The sequence below is a fragment of the Melanotaenia boesemani genome, chromosome 17 (genome assembly GCF_017639745.1).
Source record: "Melanotaenia boesemani isolate fMelBoe1 chromosome 17, fMelBoe1.pri, whole genome shotgun sequence".
Taxonomy (NCBI): Eukaryota; Metazoa; Chordata; class Actinopteri; order Atheriniformes; family Melanotaeniidae; genus Melanotaenia; species Melanotaenia boesemani.
The window spans coordinates 16,669,593-16,697,555 of record NC_055698.1 but is presented as its reverse complement, the minus strand read 5'-3'; the positions used below and the strand labels follow the sequence as shown (position 1 = coordinate 16,697,555).

Sequence of the window (27,963 nt, the reverse complement as noted above, 5' to 3'; positions counted from 1 at the left end):
AGTCCCACGGTCACGCCTCAACAGGAAGTGACGAATGTAGCCACGAGCGTGACGAACGCTTCGTTCGAAAATACAACAAGGAAGTGAGCGTTTATTGTAAAGGAAAATAATCACCGGATAAAACGTCTCCCCTAATCAGAGGTCGCTCCGCTCGGTTGTTGGGTGTCGGGTGGGCTGAAGTCACCGTGGACTCGCCCGAGAGCCCGTTTCTGATCGTTTCGGGGAATTCTTCATTTAGCCAGCTAGCTAGCTAGCGATGAACACGGACGTGGAATTTCACATCAGGCAGAATTATCCGTGGAACAAGCTCCCAGCTAATGTCAAACAGGTATGGTATTTTAACGTTTCCTCGGGGCACGATGAGGGGGGGAATTGCGGGTTGTCCCTGGAGATGAAGCTGTCAATGTCACAGCGGTGCTCACTGTCATTTAGGCAGCTGTCAGTGTCTCCTCTGCAGAGCTTTCACCATTCAGCCGGAGCCATAACTGACCATCATTACATTACAGCCATTGAAGCTGCGCTGCCTCTGCTGAACTGCTCGGGCATCACATGACAGATTGGTTGATATAAGGCGCCACATGATTTCAGCGCGTGGGTGCCACCTGCAGATGTTGCATTCACACCTTTGTGCACAATGTGTGGTATCATTTCACTGTCGAATAATATGAAAGAAATACACATATAGCCATTAATTTTCTGCATAAGCCTTCCTACTGCATAAACGCCATTATCAGGACCACATGTCGCGAGGAAGAGGAAGAGGATGCATGTGCATCTAATAGCTTTGGGCTGCTGTTTGACCTGCCTGCATTGCCTTGCATCATCAGAAAAAGTACAAACCAGATACAGTCCAAGTCCAGGCTTGATGCTTTTGCAATAATTTGTATGGGCTGATGCCAATTATAATTTACAATGAACACAAAACCGATTCCATGTTTTCAGCTCAGAGTAGGGATTTGGATTTATGTTTGTAATTTGTGAGATCAGTCGTAATAGACTTTTTTTTCAGACTAAACTGTAATTAACATATTGATTTAGTTGTTTTTCAACCAATACTAAGCACTTGCTTCTATCAGCTTTTTACTTTTTCTGTCTAAATGAAGCACATGTTTTCTGTGGGACAAGAAGTAAAATGTAGTTTCCTGCTGTCCCTGAGGGAAAACACTACATTTTCTAATAACCATAATAAGGAGGCTGCATTCACTGAGGTTTAGTCACGTCATTCCTTGTACCTAATTTGCTAGATAAGGTCAGTATTGGTGGCAGACTCTATCTATTGTGTTAGAGTTGCTCATCCCTTAAAGAACCCTTTGAAAGTATGTAAATCTAATAATTAGCAACGCAAACGGAAGGTGATTCTTTACATTTTGAGTTTCACCCTGCTAATATCAAATATTGCTGGAATCAAATAACAGCGCAGTAAATCTGAGAACAGGAAATAATTCAGCACAGGAAAACCGTACATGCTGCCGTGTTAGCAGGAGGAAAGGAGGGTTTAAAGTCCCTGTTGGTTTTTGCTGCCTTGGAGCATAACCTGTCCCTGATCCTCACTTGTTTACCCTGTTCTTTCTGCAGAGTTTGGGAAACTCTCAGCGTGAATATGAGAAACATGTGCTTCTGTACAGCATCCGCAACCAGCTGCGATTCCGGAATAACCTAGGTGAGCGAGTTTGTCCCTCCCACCAGTGTTAAGCATGCATGCTTTAGTGATATATCATCATGAATATTGTAGGTGTGGGATAAAACAGGAAAATGTTTGCATAAATGGTTTTTTTTTATACTTATTGCATCTTTGCTGTAGTGTTAATTGTAAAAAGAAATCTCTCTTCTAGCACTTGTTAGAGCTGGGGTTGTAGACTGAGAATTATATAAACGATAGAAGTATATTTGATTATACTTGTCCTGAATAATAAAGACCATTGATTACAGTATTTTACCAATTAAGTAATATGTTAATTCCTTTGTGACCCTTTGGTTGCCTTAAAGTAGTGTATCTTTTTTTAACTTGTAATAATCAAGTATAGATTTCCCATATGAACAATCACCTCTGGCTATAACCTGACTGCTGTGTGCATTTTATGAACAGTGCGCCATGTGAGGAAAGATGAGCGCAAGTATTACGAGGAGCTGCTGAAGTACAGCCGGGACCACCTGATGCTGTACCCCTACCACCTGTCTGACATCATGGTCAAAGGGCTACGAGTCACTCCATTTTCGTATTACATAGGAATCATGGAGGTAAGCAACCCATGCTGCACTGCAGTCTGGGACAACAAGGATGAGTTTGTGATGAAGGAAGCGGTTGGAATAATCCATGTATCTCATACTAGAACAATGGGCTGGACGAACTCGGGAGCGAAGCAGCCAAGATTTTCTAATTAGTTTGGAAACATCCAGCTTCTGTTCATTTAATCTGAACAGTGTCTTAAATTTTGGCAGACAAAAACAAATACAGTTATAATGGATCTGAGTTTTTACATTTCTCTGCTGATATGTGCCAGATTAGTTTTTCTTTTGCACGAAGAACAGCAGTATTCTTGCACACCTGAATGTCTTTGTTAAATATTTGTTTTAAATGGTTGTAGAGAGCATTTATTAAGGATAAATTGCTGTAGAGGGAGTGCATCTGGCAACCTCTGCCCACAAAAAGGAGTACTAAAATATTTAGCAACAGAGTATATATTAATGGATTTGGCATCAGTTGGGCACTAGGTGTCAGTCAGTGTCCAGTAAAGCCTCACAGAGCAGCTCAGGGAGACACACAGGGGTGGACGTAGGACAAACACATCCAGGGAAAATCTATGTTGCTTGCTCTGCAGTCAGTTTGGGCTTTGTCCGCCTGACAGCTCACCCTCACTAATAAAGCACAGTCTGTTGACTGAGGCCAGCACAGAGATCCAGTCTGTCAAAGAGTCAGACCTGCCGCGTTCTCCTTGACTTCTGACCGTTTCTCTTAGATTAAAAACACTGAGCCCATGTGTTCAAGCTGATACAAGAGTAATCTATATCTTCATCAAATGAATACACTTGTTTGTCTTCATCTGTTTTGATGCTAATTACATTTAATGGGTAATTTCTTCTGATAAAGCTGCCAGATGTGTTTTCACTATTTCACAAATCTGTGTTTGCATACTGTGTGTCTCTGTGTGTGTGTGTGTGTGTGTGTGTGTTTGTGTGGACGGCAGCTGCCACTTTCCATTGTTCCACATTTAGCTACTTCCCATTTCATTTGGACAGATGTGACTAACATGCTCAGTGTTAACTTCACTTACAAATACGATTAAGAACAAATCATTTTATCCTCGGCTCTCTTTACAGTGTTTCACCTTGTTTCTAGGCATGGTAAACTCAACTTGACTGAGCTTGAATTGTGACCACTGAATGGTTGATTGCTATGTGACATCCTGTTAATCTGTTCTAAGCATTTAATGAAAAGGAGGAGTGGAAATTAGCATGTCTGCCCAAATTGACTAATCTTTTTATTAATCAACAGCAGGGGATATAGAAAAGGGAGAATAAAGGTTTTAATTCTTCTTTTCCATTTCTTTTCTTCTTTTTTTCTCCTCCAGGATATTATGAACAGTGAGAAGAGTTATGACTCCTTGCCCAACTTCACAGCTGCTGACTGTGAGTTTTTTTTTCTTTGCTTCCTTTTACTTCTCTGTCACCCTTTTCACTCCCATAGTGTTGAAATGACTGAAATGAGGTTTTGTTTATGTCCTACACCTACTCTGTCTGTGTCTCTGGCATCATTTTCACATCTTTCCCCAGACAGGCAGCCCTGTCATGAAGAAATGCAAAGTTTTAGCAGCATGAGGGGAAAAAGGGGCAGGCGGTCATTGGAATGATGCTTTCATATTTTTTTATGGATTCCTGTGCGCTATCTGTCATTTTTAGAGTCTGCAAAGTTGTCTTTGATTGGTGTTAACATGTCTCCTGTTTGATTGGATCACAAGTGGACAGCTTTAAGTACTTGTGTTCACACCTACCATTACAATCTGTCCCCACATGTCCTTGTTGACCAGTTGCAAAAGCACAGTCACGTCCATTTTACAAATGAACACAGGCTTTTTCACCCAATCAGCTGTCCTCTGAGCAACAAACAGGACATCAGTATGTCTGTTAACATAGCCACGTTTCCACTAATCTGTTACAGATCGGGATGGGACGGTGAGGGTGTCGATTTGGTTTGTAAACTGTAATCTTGCGTTGTAATCAGCCAACCGTAACCTTACCTGAGAGGCGGAGTATCAGCCAGATAGCGATAGATGCCTCAGCTACGTAATGGCATGACATCATTGTGATGCCTTACTTAAAGTATGACCAAAACACGACTCATAAACAAAGGACAGTTTGTCTTTCTTCTTGGTGGTGCTTCGTAACGCCGTTTTAAATGGAGATTTAATCAACAGAAATTGGTTAGATTGGTACGTCAGTAGAAGGATCGCAAAAAAGTAGGACCCGCCCTCTCCTGCACCTGTTGGTGGAAACGGGCTAAAGGATAATAAAGTAGGTGATTTGTGACGTTGCGGATCTCATCAGTGCATTTCTGACTCAAGCTGAAGCTTTTAACCAGTGGACCATCAGCTGCTTTCTACTCAACTTTGCTGTGCACGAGTGCTGTGTATGAGTGGTTGCACATCAGACTTGTCTTTGGAAAGCTGAAGTTCTTTTGATCTGACTGATGCAAAACGTATTATGAGACATTGACAATAGGAGGTAGAGTCAATGCCAATAAATATAACACAGGCAGATCACCAAAGTTAAGAAAAAAGAAACGTCCTGGTCATCCACTATTAAATCTTTTCCTGAAATGAAGTTAAAAAAGGAACTGGTGATCCAGTTTATCCCCTAAAAAGTAATTTCCTCAACATAATTTCACGTGTTTTTGTTTGTGTTAAGGTCAATTTAAATGTGACTTCCAGGACTGATCTGGAAGAGCAAGAAGGCATTATGCTGGTAGCTCAGCTGTTTGCATGGAGTCACTTCAGGTCAGTAGCTGCTCCTTGCAAGAACTCCCAGGGCTAATTGCATTCAGATTATTCAAAGAATCAAGCCGAGTTGTCCTGGATCACCACTGACTATGGGCTAAAGAATCGATTCTTAATGTGTTTTCAGTTTATCGTGAGTAATTTCACACCTGTATTTACTGCTGCCCACTTGTGATCCACTCTCCCAGGATGGTCGTTAACACCAAATCTGAACAGCTTTGATTACCTTCACTAACCTACAGTCCCTGACAAAAGTCTTGTCGCTTATCCATTTTGTAGAAACAAAAGCTTATAACCTGACTTTAAATTCATCGATTGGTTTTAGAAATGTCTCATATGAAAGCTAAAACCCTCCCAAATTATGCTCAATATACTAAAATAAATTTGCTTCACTGAAGAAAGATTGATCATTTAATGAACACAGAAAGGTCAGATTTTGGCAAGACAAAAGTCTTGTCGCCTACAGAAAATTGAACAAATAATTTACTTCAAATACAAAAATATGTTGCATAACATCAGTGAATTAAGTAGTAGTGCTGTGAGATCCATATTCAGTATCTTGTATGACTTCCATGAGCTTGAAGGACTGCATCCATGCGGTTCGACAATGATTCATACAATTTGTTGATGAAGTCATCAGGAATAGCAAAAATAGCAGTCTTACATGCCTCCCAGAGTTCATCAAGATTCTTTGGTTTTGCCTTCCATGCTTCCTCTTTCATTCTACCCCAGACATGCTCAATCATGTTCATGTCTGGTGACTGGGCTGGCCAGTCCTGGAGCACCTTGATCTTCTTCGCCTTGAGGAACTTTGATGTAGAGATAGAAGTATGTGATGGAGCACCATCCTGCTGCAAAATTTGACCCCGTTTATGGTTGGGAATGTAAGAGGTAGCTAATACTTCTTGATATTTTAGGCTATTGATATTGCCTTCCACCCTGCAAATGTCTCGCACACCCCCATACTGGATGTAACCCCAGACCATGATTTTTCCGCCACCAAACTTAACTGTTTTCTGGGTGAATCTTGGATCCATGCGGGCTCCAGTAGGTCTCCTGCAATATTTGCGGCGGCTGTGATGTAATTCAACCGAGGATTCATCTGAGAAATCCACCTTCTGCTACTTTTCCAGTGTCCATCCTTTTAGCAGGCTGTGGGCCTTGGCAAATGCCACACGGTTTTTTAATTGCCTTTTGTTTAGAGCTGGTTTCTGTGCACTGATTCCACCATGGAGGCCATTTCGAGACAGGATTCTACAAACTGTTCTGGTTGACACAGGAACTTGAGGTGACCAGGCCTGGTGGAGCTCTGCTGCAGTGGAAAAGGGGCTGGCCTTGGATTTTCGAAGCAACAAACGGTCCTCCCGAGCAGTTGTCTTGCGGGGTCTGCCGGACCTGGGCTTGTCAAAAACATCTCCAGTCTTTTCATATCTTTTTCTTATTCTTTGTACTTGACGCTGAGACACATTGAAGGTGTCAGCCACCTCAGCAGTGGATCTGGTCTTCAGCCTCTTGATAATTAACGCTTTGGTCTCAGGGTGGATCTTAGGCATGTTGTCAGAGGTCAAGTTGCAGTTGATGTGAAGGTCTGGTGTGCTGGGGTTCTTTTTATACACACCCACTAAGTGATTGATCAGTAACTGATCACAGGTGAGGCTGTAATCTAGGATTGGGTGCATCATATGACAAGGCGACAAGACTTTTGTCTTGCCAAAATCTGACCTTTCTGTGTTCATTAAATGATCAATCTTTCTTCAGTGAAGCAAATTTATTTTAGTATATTGAGCATAATTTGGGAGGGTTTTAGCTTTCATATGAGACATTTCTAAAACCAATCGATGAATTTAAAGTCAGGTTATAAGCTTTTGTTTCTACAAAATGGATAAGCGACAAGATTTTTGTCAGGGACTGTATAATGATACTTAAGCTATCGAACGTTAAGCCAGCGGGGAAGTACCTTAGAGTGCAATACAGCCAACGGCTGCTGTCCACTCCTTCAGATCACTGTGCTGGTGGCCATTTTGAAAAAACTTCCATCATTTGATAGATCTTTGAACTCAATACCGATACCAACATAAAAATTTTTTTTGATTTTCTTTCATGTTGCAATATTTTGCAATGGTAACTGCAATACGGATAGGTGCCTGCCTGTCTGCATCTGCTGCTGGAGCTTCTGAAAGATGGTGGTGGTGATATCGAGGCTGTTAATAAATATCAAATATGACTCTAATTAGTACAGATTGATACCCAAGTAACCTTTTTTTGGACAACTTTGCTTCTGGCTTTGTGTGATGTCATGGAAAAGACCAAGTCTCTCAGCAGGCACAGTTGCTGTGGCAATGTGATCTAATCATGTTATAAATATGGCTGTAAACAATATCAGAAATGCATTTTTGCTTATTAAAAGTCATTGTCATGATAATTGTGTCAAACCCTGAAACGGTGATGTCTTTTAAAACAGAACACCTAGTAAAATTTTTTCAACCTTTGTATCAATGCAGATATATTTATTTTTTTTATTTTACTCTAACAGACAAAAGGTTTTGAAACTATAATATTTCTAATAACTTGTTTAGATGAGCATCTTTGCCAGTTGCTGAAAACTTTTCTGTTTCTGCATCTCTGAAAGACTGTTGCTTCTAAATAATTGCAAAACCTCATACGCTTAAAGCTGAAAATCAAGTGCACGGGCCATCGTAGCACTCTGATTTTCTGTTGTCAAGTGAAACAGACTTTGTCATGGGCTGGTGAGCGACTGAGTCCTGGCAATGCAGGACCTTCATGCTGTGGAGACAGAAGGCTGCCAGCAGTCTTTCACTACTACACTCAGAGGGACCTCTCTCCACTAATCTCCCTGGAGGAGCTTCAGAAGTGTTCGATGCCGAAGTGGGTGGACAGACGGGCAGAATGAGTGTGCATTAAAGAGTTTTATGTCGGTGGATGTTTGTGTGTTGTGCCTGTGTCTGAGTGAAACATCAGGACACGCATGCTTTTAGGAGGCTGAAAGGCAAACGTGCCTCACTGGTTCCTGTTTGCATTGGCAGCTAACCCAGCTTTTCTTCCTCTGCCCAAACTAAACCTTCGCAGCACATGCAGGAGATGGTATCAATGTGGGATTTGAAGGCAAATTTGCATTCACACTATTGTAAAACTCTTGCTATATGGGCTATGATTTTCTTAGATTACTGAAATTCAGAAAAATATGCATTGTTTTACTGTAGCCATAGATGGAAATCCATACAAAAACTCACTTTAAATATCCTCAGATGCCTCTCAGTATGTTTGAAAGATTGAGTGTGTGCTCATGTGTCTGGAGACTGTTACAGACGAAGTTTGTGCATATCCAAACAACACTTTGGCAAAGTTAGGGTGTGCTATTAACTCTAAAAGATTGATGTAGCAAAAATGACTTGTGGCATTGAATTTTCCATTTGACCATCATCGGTTTGGACTTGTATTTGGATTACAGGGTGGATAGAATGCTAAGCAGGGAGCATTCATCATGTGGATTATTACTGGGATGCTAATTGTCTCCCGTGCTCTGGTCAAAACAGGCCGTGAAGTCTAAGGAATTAGTCAATTTAACTGTACACCATTCAGTAAAGTTAGGATTATTTATGTCTTTGTGTAATTCTCAGAAGTGATTGTAATCTGAAAAAGTTAGAGCCACAGTTAGTGAGGAATATTTGAGTTTACTGATTTATTTTCCTATCACACAGGTCTGAGGCTGCTTGGCATTGGGAGGAACCAGTACATTGACCTGATGAACCAGTGCAGGTCCTCCAAAGTAAGCTGTGTTTAATATATTGTATCCAGGGGAATCTAAGTTTTAACAAACCTTTCACTGCATATTGATTATTATCTGAAAACATTAGCCTCAGAAATTCATCAATGCATCGTCAAGGTAACAATAGAGAAGTGGACATAGCTCTGCTTTAGTGATTGCATTGCCCAAGAGGAGTAGTTAAAATGCAGATGTTATTTGGTTACAGTATTTTTCTTTTCTAAAGTTAAGGTTGGAAAGTTAACTATATTTGTAGGATTGTGGGAGGAAGCTGGAGCATCAAAAGAAAACCCACACAGACGGAAGGCATCCAAAGTCCACACAGAAAATTTTTAAACTAGAGACTTGCTTTCCATGAGGCAACAGTAGTTCTCATCGCACCACATGCTACCCATTTTTCAGTCCACTGGGCAGAATGGATTTTAAAGAGTCATGCATTGGTTACACAGAAGTATAGTGTGCTAACCGTGTGGACGGACAGTGTGCTAAGTAATGTGCAGGCACTGTCATTGCGCTTGTGAGACATAACGGCTACATTTGTTGGTGTTGACTTTAAAAACCATTTATTTGAATAAAGGGACCTTGTTTAGGGTTTTACATCCTGGTGTCAATGGAGAATTTAATTATGCCATCTAGTCTCTATAACATATCTTTGTATATGCAGTTTGATTGTTTTCCAGCCAAATTGATGTGAAACAATGACATGTTTTACACTATTTTCCATTTATGTTAAAGGTTTAGCCCATGAAATTAAAGCCTTTAACTTTAACTTGATCTACTGACCATTATGTGTTAGAGAGCTGGCAAAGGACAGTAGTAGGAAAAAAAGTTAAAAAAAAGTACTTTTATATAATAAGCTCTATTAATAACCTGGCTTTTTGCAGGAGGAATGGTCTGTGTTGGAGCTCAGTCAGCAGATCAGGGTCTTAATGACCAACCTGTGGTAACACAACACATGAGTAGAAATGCTTTAGCTTTGAAACACACTTGTGACTTTTTAAATTTTCATTTACTTTTTTTTTGTTTTACAGTAATATATATAAAAAGACTGTCTCAAAAAGAGTAAGCACAATACAGAACTGTAAGTAAGACTTATTTAAAACAAGTTTGAGGATCAAGAAAGTAAATCTAAGAAGCCAACAGGGGTTATTTAAGCAACGAGGTGCCTCATTTGTTTTGTTCATTATACAAGGAAGAAAAAAAGTCATTTTAACAGTTTGTTTGTTATAAAAAGATTACACAGTGCTCAGTAAAGGAACATTTTTTGTGATGGGGTTTATTTCAAACCTGTGAGAAAGAATAGAAAAGAATATTCTTAGAAAGAAGGTGAGTATTTTATGACAAAGCTGTGAAATAACTTGAAAGTTGGGACATTACAGCTTTACTTTTGGTGTCTTGTTAACCTGTTTAGATCAGGCACTGCTTGCACAACATCGAGAAAGGACAATCAAGAAAAAGCAATTATATAACAGCAAAAAAATGAACAGATTTAATGTGTGTACTTGGATTATGGACATTTTTCATGTGCATTCATTGCAAAATACGATGTGAGTACTTTTGCCATTTTGATTACCCATCTGCCAACTGAAGAATGTAATAAAACTTGCTGCTATTTATTATCATGGATGATTTTTAAATGTGTCCCTGATATTCTATAAAAAGAATATTATTCCTTAATGGCCCAGTGGATCATACTTAACCTCACCTCACTTGGTCAAGAGTGAAGCATCTTTGCGTTTGTTTCCTTTGGCAGAAATTCTTCCGCAGGAAATCGGCTCGAGACCTGCTTCCAGCCAAACCAGTAGAAATCTCTGTGGAGCCGTGGTGGGTGGCTCAGACGGGCTACATCACCGAGGATGACATAAGGGTGCGACAAAGCCTGTATCATTTTATTTTTCCTATTTCTTTCAAAGTTGATACACACACATTATATATATATATTATATATATATATATATATATATATATATATATATATATATATATATATATATATATATATATATATTCATCTGCAACCTTCAAACTGGAAAAGAAAAACTTTTTTTCCTCCCATTAAAAATAAAGATCTGCCACTAAATTGAAGCTAAAATGAATTCATGCCATCGATTGTCGAGTGTTCACGTCGAGTGTCAAGCAACTTCCATGATCGACAGAACAGAAGGAAAGCTGAGCTGCAGGACCTCGTTGCCCCCATAAAGAACCTGAAAGTAGGACAGATTGCACAAACACAGGAGGCAAAACTTATCACAGAGATATGAGAAGTATGTAGAGGGAGAGACGAGAGGAAAACTGACAGCCAAAGAAAAAGCGCTCCAGGAATAAACAATTTTCCTAAGAAAGAGGAGAAGGAATAAAGGAAGATGGGGAGAGACACTGAGTTTAGGTACGCATGTGCTCCAGGGGAAATAAACAAAGTTAGAAAGATGCAGTGAAGAAATTTGCAGGGCTTGACTTCACATATTGTTATGCAAACTGAAGGATAAAGTTTATACACTTACATGGCATTAGAAAAAAAAGGAATTATTGTGTTCACCTGATAAAACTTGTAAAAAATTTGAGTTAACACAGCCATGTAATGTTTCTGAGCACTGAATTACTCCAGTTGCCTCACCACTTATCATGTGCATAATTACTCCTGGCTGTAATGCCATAAAAAAGGCCACGCTAATAAACTTAAACATATTGTAGTGGAGTCAAACATACTTTAGTCACCAACTCGATTCCTCTCTTTTGCTTGGACAGTGATCCAATTAAATGCCCTTGTAAGGCTACAAGCATAGCTCCTCTTCACAGTGTGCTGGTGGACCTTAAAGTAAAATTCGTAGACATTACCCATGGACCTGCAACAACTCATCCATGTATTTTACACCAAGCTGAAATAAATATCTGCTGAGTTCCTAACAATTCCCTCTTTCATATGAAAAAGAAAACCAAAAAACTCTGCAAATTCACACAGTTTTTATATTCTGATATATTAAATCTCACAGATGAGCTGTTAATTGGTTGTGATTTATTTATTTTAATATATATAGTTTAAATACACCTGCATATGCTTTGCTCTAATATTGTTTTTCTGATTGGTTGGATTGCAGATCTGTTCCCCAGCAGAGAAGAGAGCCATTGATAAGATGATAGATTCTGGCCCTCAGCTGGCTGGATCAATGGAGTACAATGTGGTGTTAAGTAAGTATCAGATCTTCTGTTATTTGTATCTGATTAAACTTGATGGGGGGAACTTTTGTCTCCCCCTTCTGGCAGTGAGAGTAAATACACAAATACTGGTTTATGCTTATGATACATTTACTGGCCACAACTTGATTTTCTTCAACTGTTTTCTTCACTTCACTTTATTTTATTTAATTTTTTTTTTACACTGCTAAGAATGTAATTAAAATTATTATTATACATTATTATTTTTAAATAAATGTCATTGTTCTTTTACTGCAGGCCTGTACAATCGGGGCTTCATCTACCTGGATGTTCCCATATCTGATGACAGCTGCATCTCAGGTACACTGCTGTGTGTGCATTTCTACTGATACTCTCCCCTGAGCAACAGGGTTGACTGAACTTCATATGAACATACAGTGTCAGTCAAAAAAATGGACACACTTTCCCATTAAATTTCATTGGAAAATGTGTCCAAATTTTGACTGTTACTGTAGATAAAGTGTAGAGAGATAAATAAGTGTCACGGATGATGGAGTTGCACTGAAGCAAAGCGAGGTCTAATAGCACCCTTACAGACACATACAGAGAGGAGTCTGGGGAGTCGGTGTAAAAACAACAGTTTGCTAAATTGTTTGTCACTGTATTCTTTTAGTCCCCCCCCTCGAAGGGTTCGTCATGAACCGTGTCCAGGGTGATTACTTTGAAACACTTCTCTACAAAATCTTTGTGTCCATTGACGAGCAGACAAACGTAGCAGAGGTAGGCATACAAATTTTCCAATATGTTATGTTGCTACTTTCATATAATGTAATGCGACTGTATGTGTGCTTATTGATCTACTTTTTTTTACTTTTTTTCCTCTCTCACTTTCTCCTCTGTGGTTTTTAGCTGGCGAACGTGCTGGAAATTGACTTGGATTTAGTGAAGGTGGGTATCCATGCAGTCATTGCCTAATATGGGGCTTTTGTTCATTTGTACACTCTGAGGGGTCTGTCTTTTGTAAGAAAGTAGAGAATTGGTAGAAGTCTAGAATATATGGCATTTATTTAAAATCTGATACTAAAAAAGTGTGTGTGTGTGGGGGGTGTCTTCTCTTGTTTTAGATGCCTTTTAATGTGAGAGAGTGATTTTTCCTAAACTCTGTTGTCACATCTGTCCTACTGCTGTCACATTTTAGTCTAACAGCTATTGCAATAGTTGAGCATTTTGGGTCCAGATGCTGTGAAGATTTTCTGTTGATCAGTGCTGTGACAATCTAATGAGTCCTGTCAATGAGTGATCCCCAACCCTGGTCGTCAAGACCCCCTGTCCTGCAGGTATTAGATGTTTCCCTTCTGCAACATACCTGATTCAGAATAAATGGATCTGTGCACAAGCCTGCTATTAAGCCATTAATTTGAGTAAGGTGTGTTGAAGCAGGGAAACATGGCATGTCTGCAGGATGCTGTTCACATCATTAGATTATTACACACATTGTTCAAGGCTTGAGTCAACCCTCATTTCTTTATATTGTTTCCATACAACCAGACCTTCGTTTAATCTTTTAACTTTCTCCTTATTAGTTTTTCGCCAGCCTTACTAAAGGATTTTCAGATTTTTTTCTTTGGCTGTTGGCTGCTTTTTGACTTATTTTCAGAAACAATCGTTTTTGGTATGTACAGTGCAACATTTTTTAATTTAAAAAGGGTGTTGTTAAGGAAGCAAAACGGGGGGAAAAAAAATCACTGGCAAGAAATCCTTCCTAGAACCTCAAAGTTATTGAAACAGTGAGGGATCATGTTGAAACAGTTGATCCCTCACATTCTTCCTTTTAAATGATGAATAAGGGGAACAAAACCACTCTTGCATTAGATGCCTGGGAGAAGGAGTCTAGTTGATCTAATATAGATATCTAAACAGCAGGGTAGCAACATGAAACCCCCCAATTCCCCTGGCCATCAAATGGGTGTTTTTTACTTGATCAGGTCATCAGATGTTAAAACTGTAACAGATCTACAGTAAGAGCTGCAAGTTGTGTACAAGGTGGAAGTGTTGAGCAGAAGATCTACATGCAGATTTGCAGAGTAAATGTAAACATGATCAGGGTCTTACGGAGTGTGAGGGCAGGGCTTTAAAGGGAGAACATTGATATTAATGTTTAAAGAAGAAAACACACTTCATATAAGTGTTAAAACTGCACAGAGGAGCAAGTCATTTTTGCTTCCTATTGTTTTAGAAAATGGGTATTTTCTTTCCTGTAAAGTAAGAATTTGGTTGATTGAAAGCTATTGTATCATTTTACAAAATACTTGATTGTCACTGCTGTGATTTTTGGCATTTCTAATAGAAACATAACCCCACACGCATACCTGAAAGGTTGACACATAAACACACATCTGCACTATTCCTGATTAGATTAACCATGGCCTATGACATAGTTTATCATCTACTCTGTCACTGGGTCAAACTCCCTTACAATATTTTAACCTTTGGTCTGAAGAGCTGAACTCCTCCATGCCTCTACTCCCATCTCATTCTTGCAACCTAAAAGCAGAATTATGGGAAGATTGGGAAGGCCGTGGTAATTCTACCGCCCTGATTGTTACAGATTTTGGTGAGATTTTGAAGATGGAAAGTCTTTAAAAGCATAAATGTCTCAGTGTTTTTACAGTGATGATAGTCATTTAGTTAAACTTCTGTATCCTGAAAAAATAAACTGAGCACAGAAAGTCTTTTGGTGGCAAATTTTCCAACACACAATTAACAGCATATATAAATTAATACAAAAACATTCAAATACAAGACTGCTGATAACAAGGAAGTGTAGAGAAAGCCAGACATGAAGCTGACGTGGAAAAATCTTAAATACCGTTGACGCCCACTAGGGGCAGGCTTCACAACATCTCTGACTTCTTTAGAAGATCAACATGGCAAGCAAAAATGTTTAAATTATTATTATTACTGTTAGTATTAGTAGCAGTATGGCTAATGTAGCTGGAGCCATTTTTTTCTTTTTTACGACCTTATCATTGTTCCCTCATTTTTATATCCACAACAACGTATAACTCAGGTGAAAACTTTTCATAGCGTATAGAGTATCGTTGTTTCTTTTGTGTTTTTATCAGAATGCAGTTTCTATGTACTGCCGCCTCGGTTTTGCTGTAAAGAAAGGACAAGCGATCAGCTCTGACCAGCTCCACCCCACCTGGAAGAATGCCCCATCTGTCAACAGACTCAAGTATGTGCTGGTTGGCCAAACATCTCTTTGTAAGCTTGAAATAATTGATCACCTGAACCGAAGATGTCTTCTTTTTATCTCTGGAATAGTGATCATCATTATTTGTCGTCATTTGCATTTCTACTAAATTAAGTAGCTACAGTAATTAAGAATTTGTACTGTCACAACAATAAAGAGTGTGTATATGTAGGACTTCAGACGCCATTCATCCACTGGCATCTTTCTAATAAATCCTTATTCTCCACTAAAGAATATGTTAGATCCATTATATGTTCAGTGGTTTGAAATCAACGGCACACTGTAATAAATACTTTTTTTTGGGTGAATTTTTTGGTTGTGGTTTGATTTGGGTTCTCTGCTCTGTTGTAGGAGCACCATGGACCCCCAGAAGATGCTACTGTCCTGGGAGCAGGGCAGTCCCGTCATGGAGGGAGGGTCCTCAGCCACAGACACCGACACCACCAGCCTGGAAGACCAAGGTCTGTCTGTTTCTCCATGTTCACACACACAGTCAGAAAGCATTTTCTGCTGTGTATGCAGATAATTACACATGCTGATATATGCACACAGAGCACTTTATGATTGCTACTTCAGAAGTTTGAAGTAGCAGCACTAATTAATCCCCAAGAAAGCTCAGTCGTGCTTCTGAAAGTCATTCTGACATTAACAGGTATTTTTCTAAAATGGTCTCATTTTTTGCTGGATTTTAATTTTGTTATGCACATTAAGCTGGCACCGTTCAAATTAAATTGTTATCGGAGTGGCTGTTGCTCAACCACATTTACATGCAAAACAGTTAGAATTAATCTGTTTTGGAGGCAAACATGGACAGGGTTGGCCCCTGTAAACACATAACATTTTTATTAAAAATCTTGTCTACAATTGAGAATAAATAGCAATTAATTGTGCTGTAACATTTGTTAGGCCATCCATTAACAATACTGCACAGGGGAATTAAAATGTCTCCTTGTTGGATGTATGCGTGTTGTGTTTCTGCAGCAGACACTGCCAGTGTTAGCAGCCTGAGCATTCCAGCTGCACCCACTAAGAGGATCGCCTTCCTCTTTGACTCAACACTGACCGCCTTCCTCATGATGGGCAACTTGTCTCCGGTTTGTGACTGCATGTGGACATGATGGAGATATACTTTCTAACTGCAAAAATAAAATAAAAAAAAAAAAAACAGGATTTTATTTCTAGATGTAAATTTAGCTTTAATATCCCATCAGAACCTGAAGAGTCATGCAGTGACCATGTTTGAGGTGGGTAAGCTGTCTGATGAGACCCTCGACAGCTTCTTGGCTGAGTTGGAGAAGGTGAGGCTGAAATTGCTTTACAACATTGCTTAATTTTTTTATTTTTAATACTAATTAATAAATGTGTGTTTTTTTTTCTCTCAGGTGGAAAGCACAGCAGAGGGGGAGGCTCAGCGCTACTTTGACCATGCGCTAACCCTTAAAAACACCATCCTCTTCCTGCGCTACAACAAAGAACTTACTCAGGACCAGGGACCTGATATCCCAAACATAGGTAATTATGCAGTCACATCCAGTCTTTGCATCTGTATTTTAAAAATACTAGGACACCATTACATGTGCATAGAGCTGAAAAATGTTAGCATGCAAGACACTGTGCATTCCTGTGAAGCTTTGGATATAATAGTCTCTCACTGCCTCCCCTCTAAACTTTTTTCTCTATGTGTGTTTTAATTATGTCTGTTAGTGCTCTGTCAGCAGGTTGTTGATAAATTTATAGACATTTTGCAATGGCTAAAAAAATCCAGTTCAAACCTGCTGGCTATAAACGCTAGACTTAAGTAGAATTTGCATCAGTGGTTAAGAACTGGAGCCAGTGATTATGTGTGATCTTAAACACACTTTCATCCACATTACAGCTCCTTAAACTACACACCTATTTTATAATTTGTCCTAGAAATATTGATAAAATTACTATTTTTGATTGATTTTAAAGTGTTTACAAAAACGTACTCAAGTTACAGTTGTATAACCAATATGACTTGAGATTCACATCCACGTTTAATAAAGGTTGCAGTCATCTTCACATGTTGTTGGTCCTTTTAGAGTTTTTTTTTTTTTTACATTTTTAGTAAGTGAACTGGTGCTCAGATCAGACTGAAATCAGCTGCAGAATATTACACTTCTAAAACCCACAAAAACAAATTGGTTACATTAACAGTAATTACCATATCACCACAAATGAATGTTGTTGACTGTAAAATGCATTTTTTATGTCTTCATGAAAATATTTAACAACGTTCAACTTATTGAGGGATATCTGCAGTGGATTTTTAGCAAATGAGCCCCTATCTAAAATGTTTTTTTTTTCCAGTTTTTACCCTGAGTCTGTTACTGAAAAGATATTCTGCGCTGTCATTACTACAGCTGCTGCAAATGAATATTGTAATGAGTCCCATCCTGCTACTTAAACTTGCTTTGCAGTCACAGAGAATCAATAAGTAATTAAAAGCTAGAAACTCATCTGGAAGCAACAGAAAGAGACTGGATCCTGTATTTGTGCAGATATCGGCAAACTATCCTAGTGCCTCTCGCTGCTGTCATTATGGCTCTTATGTGTCAGGATAGTTTCTCTTACATGTGCTCGTGTAGATGACTGAATACAGAGTAAGACTGTATTGTTTGTCTAGTGTCTCCAGGTGGAGCAGTAGAGAAAATGTCCTTCAACAGCAACAAAGCAAGTGTCTGTTTCCGTGTGGCTACCATTGTGCCACCAGATGCTGTTTGTTTGGTTTGGCTGCATGCCTAATTTCTGATTGTCTTATTTCTCAGATGTTCTCAAGCTTCTATGCTGCAGAGTCAACCTAATGGCTGGAGTTAAACTGAACCCCTAATGTTACAATAATCTTAAGTACACTGTTCATTTAGTAAGGGAATTAGGTTAATCTTGCCAAAATAAGTAGTTGCTCTTCCTTCATCTTTCTATAATTGCATTAGAAATCTAATAACAGAAATTGGAATTGTGAGTCCAACATGTGGGCAAAGACTTAATGAAGACATCTGTGGAGCACGCTGCTCACAAAACTAGTTGTTCTCAGTTCGGTCTTTGTTACTCTGAGAGATTTTTAATCGGCTAAGTATTGCTGTTAGCAGTTAATAACAGTGACATGCAAAGATTTTAGAATCCCTTGTTAAAATACTTTTTGCTTAAGAAGGTCATGTTTGTGCAGATAATGAAGTGCTCTACCTTTGCTAAATCTTCCTGAAGTTATTCTGCAATCGAACAGATGTTTTGTTTTGCCTTCCCACCAGGCCTATAAGCAGTTCTGTTTGAAAGTTTTCCAGTTATTCTAAAGCAATTTTTTTTTTTTTAAATTTCTGTTTTAGCCGTTAACGAGCAGCTCTTTATTAAATGGCAGCTTGGGAACACTGCTATTTGAAAATGCCTGTCCTCCCCTGCTCTGTTGTTGCTCTGTGAGTACATAGCTGCTGCTTGTTGGGGTGTAGTTTTATGAGTTGGAGTATGCAGAGGCTTTAAACCTGCCTTTACCTGCCCTGTTAGACACATTTTAAAGAAATATATTTAATTTTTTTGTGGAATAGATGCTGAAAAGGTAGAACATCAGCAATAAACCAGGAAACACAGGGAAACTATAACTACTTCTTTGATAACTAGTGACAATCGAACTGTATGCATCTCCTCTAACATTTGCCCTTAATGCTTTGCTTTTTTCCTGAAGAAATCATGACTTTTTACTCCTCAAGGTTTTCCTTTGGACATGTTGCGCTGTGAGAGCCTGCTGGGTCTGGACCAGGCCACTTGCAGCCGTGTCCTCAACAAGAACTACAAACTGCTGGTCTCAATGGCACCCCTCAGTAACGAGATCAGACCCATCAGCAGCTGCACGCCTCAGGTATGATGTCTGCAGGGAGGGAGGAGAAGGGATACTCCATGTCATGCTGCGATGTTGTGTAAAATGTTTGTGTGAAGGACACATAAGCGCTTATTTTGTTTTGAGTTTCAGGTGGCAGTTAATGCGCATGCTTTGGTTGTGTTTGCCTTCTTTCTTCGTGTACTCACTTGTGTGCACAGAGTCATTTGTGATTGTGCATGTACATTTTGTGAATTCTCAGTCTGCAGTTCCCCAACAACAAGGGCTTTACAAAGAGAGAAGGGGGACCAGTAGGCAAAGCTCATGAGTAATTCCTCTGCCTGGCCCCACTCCAGCTCTCTCTCTGAGCCCAGAGAAACTGAGGGAGAGAAGTTAAACTCCTGTTGTGCGGTTCACGCTGGTGCTTATTCTTACACTGCTGTGACTCAGTGAAGTGGAATTTGATAAATTCTTCATGTTTTCTGCTCCGATCTCCTCCAATCTAGTTACCCTCATTTGTTTTTATTTTTCTTTATTCAACTGATGCATGTTTTTTTTTTTAAATGAGAGACATTAGATACCTTCATGCATTTGTCCTGCTCTTACACACTTATCAGTGTACATATGTGTATTTGTTTCTCCTTGCAGCACATTGGCCCAGCTATCCCCGAGGTGAGCTCCATCTGGTTCAAGTTGTATCTGTACCACGTGACTGGCCAAGGCCCGCCATCTCTGCTGCTGTCCAAGGGCTCCAGGCTCCGCAAACTGCCGGAGATTTTCCAGGTGAGGCCAAACTAATGATTAGTCAGGTGTGTGAGTTAGAAAAGTAAACAGAAGTATTTTTGAAGTCGGATAAGGAACACATATTCAAGTTAAATAATAACCAGCCTGAAGAGATGTCGCATAGATAATACATTGAATAGAAGCCAGTCTGAGCAGCACTGAGCTAGGGAATACTTTCATTTATACCATCAAAGGGTTTACCTTGTTGTCAGCTGGAGGTACAAGTAGTTAGAGGGTTGGCTGCCTCCGTTATCCCTGCCCAACCTTTTTTTCTTAAAACTCCTGGTGCTTTGCAGCTATATATCATCATGCTGCTGCATTCTCCTCCTTCAAGATTTTCAGTGGGCACTGGATTTTATTTAATTATCTTGAGAATATGAGCCAGCAAATCTCTTCTGTCATAAACGAATCACTTTGTGAGAACACAATATCAAGAGTACGTCCACTTCACTGCATGTCTGGGTTGTGGAAATAACCAGACTCTTTGTCAGAGCAGTCTACTTAGAATTGAAAATGATTAACCAAACAGAAAAGAATGACCTATTTATTTGATGGAAAAGGGTTAGGGTTATGTGGTTAATATCACGCTGCTTAGACTGGAAATATAATTTTCCTGTCTGTCTTTTTCTTTTCTTTTGCCTTTCTCATTAAACAACTTCTTATACAAATGATATTCGTCAGATTATGTTATTATAAATGTCACATTTGCAGGTAAAACCTCTCTTTATACCCACGTCTTTACTCGTGTATTGCTTTAACTTTTGAGCCTCGGTGAGATGTGACCTTTATTTAAATCAATACATATAATTAATTACTGTTTAGTATGTTTGGTGAAGAGTAATGTTCTCATACAATTAATGTCTGTGGTTGTTTAATCATTTTTCTTTCATTCAGGTTTATGACAGATTGTTGATCACTTCCTGGGGTCATGATCCTGGAGTCGTCCCCACATCCAACGTCTTGACGATGCTGAATGACGCCCTCACACACTCTGCTGTTCTAATCCAGGTAAACTCAACACTTCTGAACTTTTCCAGGTTATTTAAAGCCCTGTTTGAATAGGATTTAGATCACAAGGGAGAAATATTTATTGCTTTTTTTGGTTTCAAATTAAATTTTTTGTTTCAATGTTATATAATAGAAACTATGTGTGTGTAATCTTCAGGGTCATGGTATGCATGGTCATGGAGAAACGGTTCACATCCCATTCCCTTTTGATGAGGAGGACCTGAAGGGAGGTTAGTGATCCTCTTAGTATAATTTGTAAAATCTCTTTGGAACTTGCTTGTATTTTCTGTTCATATATATTTTATGGCATACTATCCCCAAATAATAGTTAGTCAGTCAAAACATTATTTTTCCACTCTTTTTCTAAGTTTAATTTATTGTCAAACCATCATGAAGAATGACACAAACATAAAGCTGAGAACTGAGAACTTAACAAACAAACAAACAAACAAGCAAACAAAAAAAAAAAAACAGCCGAAACTGGATGTTTGTGATGCAAAAATTAGGGATTTCGAATGTGAGAGATCCTTACTGTCTGGATTATTATTATTATTGAAAATAAACATTGAAATGATGCATATCTACCTTTATATATGGTTAAATAATATGTGCTTACATTATAAACAATAAATAAGGTGAATGCCTTTCTTTTGTATTACAGGATTAACCAGTAATGATTTACATTTATGTGTTGACATTTATGACAGTCATGGCTTGGAGGGTTTTTATCATCATCATAAGTTAAATTTAAATCATCTCCAGTCCTTTTTGTTTATAATTTAGTAACAAACTACATCAGCATTTATACCTCACCCTCCCAATTAATTTTATTTATTTGCATTCTGATTCATGCTAGTTTGCTAGCTGAAACTGATAGCATTATCTTGAGTCTTATTTACCATTCTAAGTCAGTGATTTGGCCTCTCTGGAGTTCAAGATGGTCCCTTATTCCCTTTGTTTGTGTCGTCTGCTCCCTGTGCAGAGTTCTCCTACTCCAACATGTGTGTGCACAAAGCGCTGCAGAAGCTGAAAGAGCATGTAGATCTGGAGCACCAGTGTGGCTACATCACCATGCTCAACTCCAACAACAGGCACCGTCGCAGGGCCAGTGACAGCGCTGAGTGCAGAGGTAGGAGGGGCTAGCACCAGTATTTTTCTCTACGTGTGTGTATGTGTGTTCATGTGAGCATTTGACAGTCAAGACATATGGTTGAATTAGCAGCAATGTCCTTGCCTGTAAGGGCCATTGGCACTAATGGCACAGATTACATAAACATTGCTCACAGACCAGTTTAATTATGCTGTTTGTCTGCATAATTGTGTCCCATTTCGCGATAGCCTTTGCTAATGGACATGGATCGAACTGTCTTAGCCTTTATCCTGAGATCTAATCTTAATGTAACTAATTCTTTTACCAGATACTTCTACGTAGCATATTTGGATTTAACAAACCTCCAGTATCAGCCAAAAAAAAAGGCAAACATATTTCCTTGTACTTTTTTAAGCTGAAGAGCTGTCATTTGCCTCAGTGGTGATGTAGTTGCTTCTCTTCAAGGAGACACCCATCTTGGTGGAGGCCTGGACACCAACGGCAGCACGGAGTCTTTTGAGCTTGTGACAGAAGAGAATGGGGAGGGCAAAGGAAAGACAGACAGTAGGTGTATTTTAATTTTCTTTTAGAGCATTTAATCAGGTTTTTTGAGAAAATGGGTCAGTGGATGCTGAAGTGTGACAAAGACTACAGTCTGGATTCAAAACCAGGGCACCCTTGTCAGTGCTGTGTGCCTCATGTTGTCCCACTCTTCCTCTCCCTTGCCATTCTCTTTCTCTCAGCCCTTTCATCTGAAGACGAGTGGGTCCCTCTTGAACTGTGCTTTGGCATGCCCCTCTTCAGCTCCGAGCTCAATCGCAAAGTGTGTCGAAAAATTGCCTCGCACAAACTGTGCAGCAGCGAGAGGTAAAAACTAAACTCACCTCCCACCCAAGCCCTCATCTTTTTAAATCCTTTATTTAAAAAAAAAAAAAGTATTGTTTATTGTTGGAGTGCTAAATTTAAGCTTTGTTGTTGTGTTTCAGCCTTCAAGAGCTTCTTCACTCAAGCCGAAAGCTATCGCTTAAAGTGCTAAGCTTCGTTCAGTCATTCCAGGTACGAGCCGTTTCTTTCACCAGAATAACCTCATACTGTTCAGTAAAAATATTATGTTTAATTGTATGGATGGGTTTGTTATTTAACATTGGTAGTTATTTGTTCAGTTAGAATAAATTGAGCTTTGATGTGGTCTAGATACATTACAGTATAGTGTAATGTATGGTCTGACACTATAAAAGACCACATATCTACATGATGCTGATCCCCTTTCCTTATTATTGCCTTACACTGTCACTATGTGACATATGCAAAGGGGTAGATCCAGTTGCCAGTTCATTTGGTAGAATTCAAGATGCAGTTAATGCATAAAAAAAGAATGACAGAAACGGGGTCTAGGTGGCGACAGCAAAGACACATCTATACTGGTGCTGGAAAAAGGAGCACATACCTCAGTGTGGAATTTTTTTTTGTCTTTTAACCTGCCAGTGACACACATTGTGTCATCATCTGTAAGCAGTTCTCTAGCAGCCATCAGCAGCCTGTACAACCACTGGAAACATTACCATAAAATACAGTGCAAGATAGCAAGTAAGGACAAGGAAATAACCAGTTAAAAGACCATGCAAACATCCATAAATAGGATGTTACAGGATGCATTGCCATACGGTTCATGTTCTTAGTGGCACAAAGATATAATAAACACCATCACATACATAGAACATTCAACACAGCTGAAAGCGAGGGACTGAAGATAATGGTAACTTCTTCCAATGATCGTTATAAGATGGTCCATGCTCATGGGTGCTGCTAATCAGGCGGACTTGCTTGTCAGCACCTGTGGTACCAGCTAAGAAACAACCATCAACAGCAGAATAAGCTATTTGACATTTGTAGAGAAGATTTAGCGAGTTTTTCATAGGTAGCATGAAAGCCAAAAAGAAATAAAGAAAACACATCGCCTTACTTTTTGTGCCAAGCATAATTTTTCTTAATTATTTAATACACTGAATAAGCATATTGCTTAATTGTTAAGTTCTATATAGAAATCACATTCTGTCAATTTAATTCAATAAATGTTTTTGTTGGAAAATAGATAATTGTTTTAGAAAATTCTGATTTCCAATCACATGGAGAATAAAATACAATTCACATTTTGGCAAGAATTTCTGCAGCCTGGTTTAGACTATTTCATTTGAGATTATGTCATGAAATTACTCAAAGCAGTAATGAAATTGTTTCTTTGAACATTTTGTTGAACCAGCTTTAGCTTTGCTATTTTACCCACCCTGCACCCAGTCAGTTTATCTTTATTTAAAAGACATTTTAGTAAATTAAACTCTTAAAGATGTTGTTATTGCATGATGATCCCAAGAGGGAACCTCTTACTGGAGGTAAATACATTGCAGTGGGAAATGAAAGACACAACGTGGACACACAAAGCTTGAAGTAGAGGCAAAACAACAAGCAGAGGCAATTAGATTCATTTAAGAGTAGTAGCACAGGATCCATGTAAGAGCTGAGCTGAAACAAAAAACAAACAAACTGGCTGCATTTAATAGACTGCAAATATCTTGTCATGCTTAAAAAATAGCTGGTAGAATATTACACAGCTAATAAGTAACAGATGAGTAACATGACAGAGCATAAAAAGAGCATCTCAGAGTCTTTCTGAATTAAATGGAGCAGGAGCTCAACATTCTGTGAGTGAAATTGCAAATCTTTAGTGGATTTCATCACCAACCGTACAAAATAATAAATGACTCAGAAAATCCAGAGAAATCTTCACACAAGAGACAGGGTTGAAAGCAAGTGTTGAAAGGCTGTGATCCTCAGGCCTTCGGCAAGCTAATTAAAGATGGGCCGAGGCAAAGTGGAAAAGCGTCCTGAGATCTGACAAATCAACACTTCAAATTCTGTTTTGGAAATCATGGAAGCTCCTCTCCTCCCTCTGGGCTAAAAAAGGAGAGGAACCATGATGACAAGACCACATTCTGCTCTTCTTCTACTACGTTAATTTAGTTGGTATTTTCAATTATATGGAGAGTTTCAAGGACTCACAAATCAATGCATTCTGTTTATATCTTTTGAAAATGATGTTGAAAGTGGGGAAAAAAACCATAATGATAAAATTCAGTCATCACCTTTAAAGTAACTTGAAATATTATGAGAGATAAAAAGAAGACATTGAATTGATTTAGAAAAGTAAAAATCACTGATTAGAGGAGGCAAAGTTGATGTGATTTTTAGCTGCATGCTTCAGGATATGTTAGGAACACATTTTTATATGGACACCGTGAATTGTAAATCAAACATATTCCAGAGTTCTAACCTTTTTCTGACTTTTTCCTCCCAGGGGAATTTATCCTTGTCACACATCCGTCCTCTCCGCCTGGCGCTCTGACATGTGACTTTTACCCTGTCTTTGCAGGACGGCGGGCAGCCCTCCGACCTGGACAGCGGCGTGTCAAACCCTCTCAGCCAGCCTCCGGCCGAATCCGGCGTTCCTCTGCCCTGCCTCAACCTCCTCTTCAAGGACGGGCAGCTGAGGGAATGGAGCGGGCGGGCCCCTCCCCCTCTGAACATCTCAGCACTGCAGAAAGACCAGCCGTCATAAACCATCACCCACAATCGTCAGATGACGAGGAAACAGCATCTCAGTGAGAAGGGCCATCCTCTGTTTCTTTGCAGCGTCGCGTCTCACCGAGGATATTCTCAACCATGGTCCAGCCTGCATCTTCATATTCGCTCACAAGGAATATGCCCTCATTTATAGACACACCTTCTTGTCAGTATCCAAAGATGGGAGAATGAGCCCCATCAGCTGTTTGTCATTTATCTACTGTATGAGGAACAATTCTTAACAACACTAGTACCAAACCCCTTTTGCTGTTTCTCTCTGTGGTTCCTTGTTTTCGTAGCAAGGTAGTGTTATCTGTTTGAGTGGTGCTATTATCACCTTATATAAGAGTGATGCAGGGAAACAGCATTCAACCTGGAAGACCATTTTACTGGAAAGACGAGTGCTGTTTACCGCTAACACCCCCACACCCATCCTCCAATGACAAGAGGTTTTGTTTATTCATTACAGTGTAAAGTGATATCCTAGATGTTCCAAATAAGACCTGCAAACTACAACCTTCTTCAGGAATCACTGACAATATGCATATTATAGGACCAAGTCCATGGACTTAACCAGGTTCAGTTCTAATACAGACCCTGCAGCCTCCTCGTGTCGTCTCATGTTCAGTGATCTAATGCATGATACTGTTGCACAACTCATAAGAAAATAATTTCCTCCTCACTTGTAATGAATAATTGTGGGCATTTATTATTTGCACTGTGCAGGATTTCTCCAAACCTGTGGATAAATAAATTACATTTTCTCTTTCTTTTTTTTTAACATTAGATGGTTTGTAGTGTGCACATCATTTTAGAGCTCATGTTTATTAGAAGGAATTGTTTCCTCATGGAAACTTAGAGAAGTTAAGAACTGCCTGGGCATCTGAGAAACTCATGGTTTTTACCCTTTTCTTTTTTTTTTTTGTCCTTAGATAACACCAAAGACATTTTCCATTTCACTTTAAATTATTTTTTGCTCCCCCCCACCCAACTGTTTTTTTTTTTTTTTTTTTTTTTTTTGCTGCCTTATTATAATCATTCAGCCTGAACGAACCAAGCTTGGATTAAATCAGTTAATTTTCTTTGCATTGCTTTTTCTAAATTCAGCTGTTCTTTTAATCAATTCTTTGGATTTGATGGAGTGCATATAGCTAATACAATTAACAGTGGGTCATAAAGTACCGACCTTCCCTGTTCAACAATGTGACCAGATCATTGAAATGTGACACACTGAATAGAGCAGGGGCAGTTACATTTGTGTGTTTGACCCGAGACTGATGCCAGTATTGCTTGCCAGTGTTTCTCTCTGGGTGAACCAGCTTGTGTGCAGTGCACTGCTCTCTCGCCCAAGCCCGCCACACTCTCCAAAGGATTCTGTTTACACCGTGTTTTGAGAAAAACTGGTTTTGTAGTCATGAGAGAAGACAGCTTTGCCGTGGAGGCTTTCACAGACTCAGAGAATGGATATGTTAATGCTTTGCCTGGTTTCTCACAGATGATGATTATAACACAAAAGGGTGTGAAGCCTGTTGCACATCATCTTTTTATTGCATTTAAAATGAAAACTCAGTATGTTGAGGTCTTTTTTTAATTTTAAAAATCTGCTCTCTGCAGTTTTTGACCCACTTGTAGTAGTTGTTTCTTAAGATGTGTTGCTGAAATAGTAAAAAAAACAAAACAAAACATGAGGTCCAGCTGAAGCATGATGACTGTGTAGAAGTTGTGCGTATGTTGTGTATGCGTGTGTCCTGTACATCTCACAGGTGTGTTTTAATACATGCCTTCCTTTAACAGTGAGAGTTCCTTCCCAGTTCTGCCTGTCAGTTATCTAGTTGCAGTTGCGCATCCTTCCTTATCCACATCCACAGTGTTTAAAATGATAGTTTTATATGTTGGCCCATATTTTAGGAAATCTTTGTTGTAGCTTGTTTGATGGGACTGTGTATATCATTGACTGAACAATAAAGGTAACGCCCTTGTAATTAAAAAAGGTTACAAAAAAATAAATAAAGAAGTGACATTCCTTCACTATGCCCCTTCTCCATCCCTGCCTCTTCTCCAGATACATATGTTCACCAATAAATATGTAAAAAGTATATGAAAATATAAATAAATATGTAATAAGAGGAAACTGTTTCCTCCTTGATAAAGTCTCGTGTCTTTTTTTTCTGGTCTGTACTTTCTAGCCAGTCACATTACATCATCTTAGGCCAGGTGGAACAGATGGTGCCCAGGACACAGTGGTCCGGATGCTCTGTCCATCTGTCTCAAGTATACACTGAGCTGAAAAACACCATGCATGATACATGGTTGTAAAGCCCTCTGAAAAACTATGAAAAGCTCACGTTTTCTGTTAGGAAGATTAAGGTGTGAGTCTGGCTTGCTGTGCCCCACCGGACAGGTGGAGCCCTGCCTAATTGACTCTGTCTCCCAGGCCTCTTTGCTCCACTA

The 27,963-nt window shown here is 39.2% G+C and overlaps 1 protein-coding gene across 2 annotated transcripts; it reads left to right on the top strand.

Moving 5' to 3' along the window:
* Positions 1-29: 29 nt before the first annotated feature.
* Positions 30-27,662, top strand: fam91a1 (family with sequence similarity 91 member A1). Of its 2 annotated transcripts, none has more exons than XM_042011596.1 (24): positions 30-328; positions 1,576-1,660; positions 2,087-2,238; positions 3,570-3,627; positions 8,711-8,778; positions 10,529-10,642; positions 11,871-11,961; positions 12,226-12,288; positions 12,602-12,708; positions 12,838-12,876; positions 15,054-15,166; positions 15,536-15,645; positions 16,169-16,278; positions 16,396-16,482; positions 16,567-16,696; positions 18,907-19,055; positions 19,662-19,796; positions 20,691-20,804; positions 20,962-21,034; positions 21,787-21,933; positions 22,360-22,458; positions 22,638-22,761; positions 22,881-22,950; positions 25,322-27,662. In XM_042011596.1, the coding sequence occupies exons 1-24, from the start codon at positions 257-259 to the stop codon at positions 25,505-25,507; spliced, it is 2,496 nt and encodes an 831-aa protein (XP_041867530.1). In that variant the 5' UTR covers positions 30-256; the 3' UTR covers positions 25,508-27,662. The 2 variants fall into 2 exon arrangements, with proteins under 2 accessions (XP_041867530.1, XP_041867529.1); XM_042011595.1 differs by having other exon boundaries at positions 31-328; positions 16,166-16,278.
* The last annotated feature ends 301 nt before the right edge of the window (positions 27,663-27,963 follow it).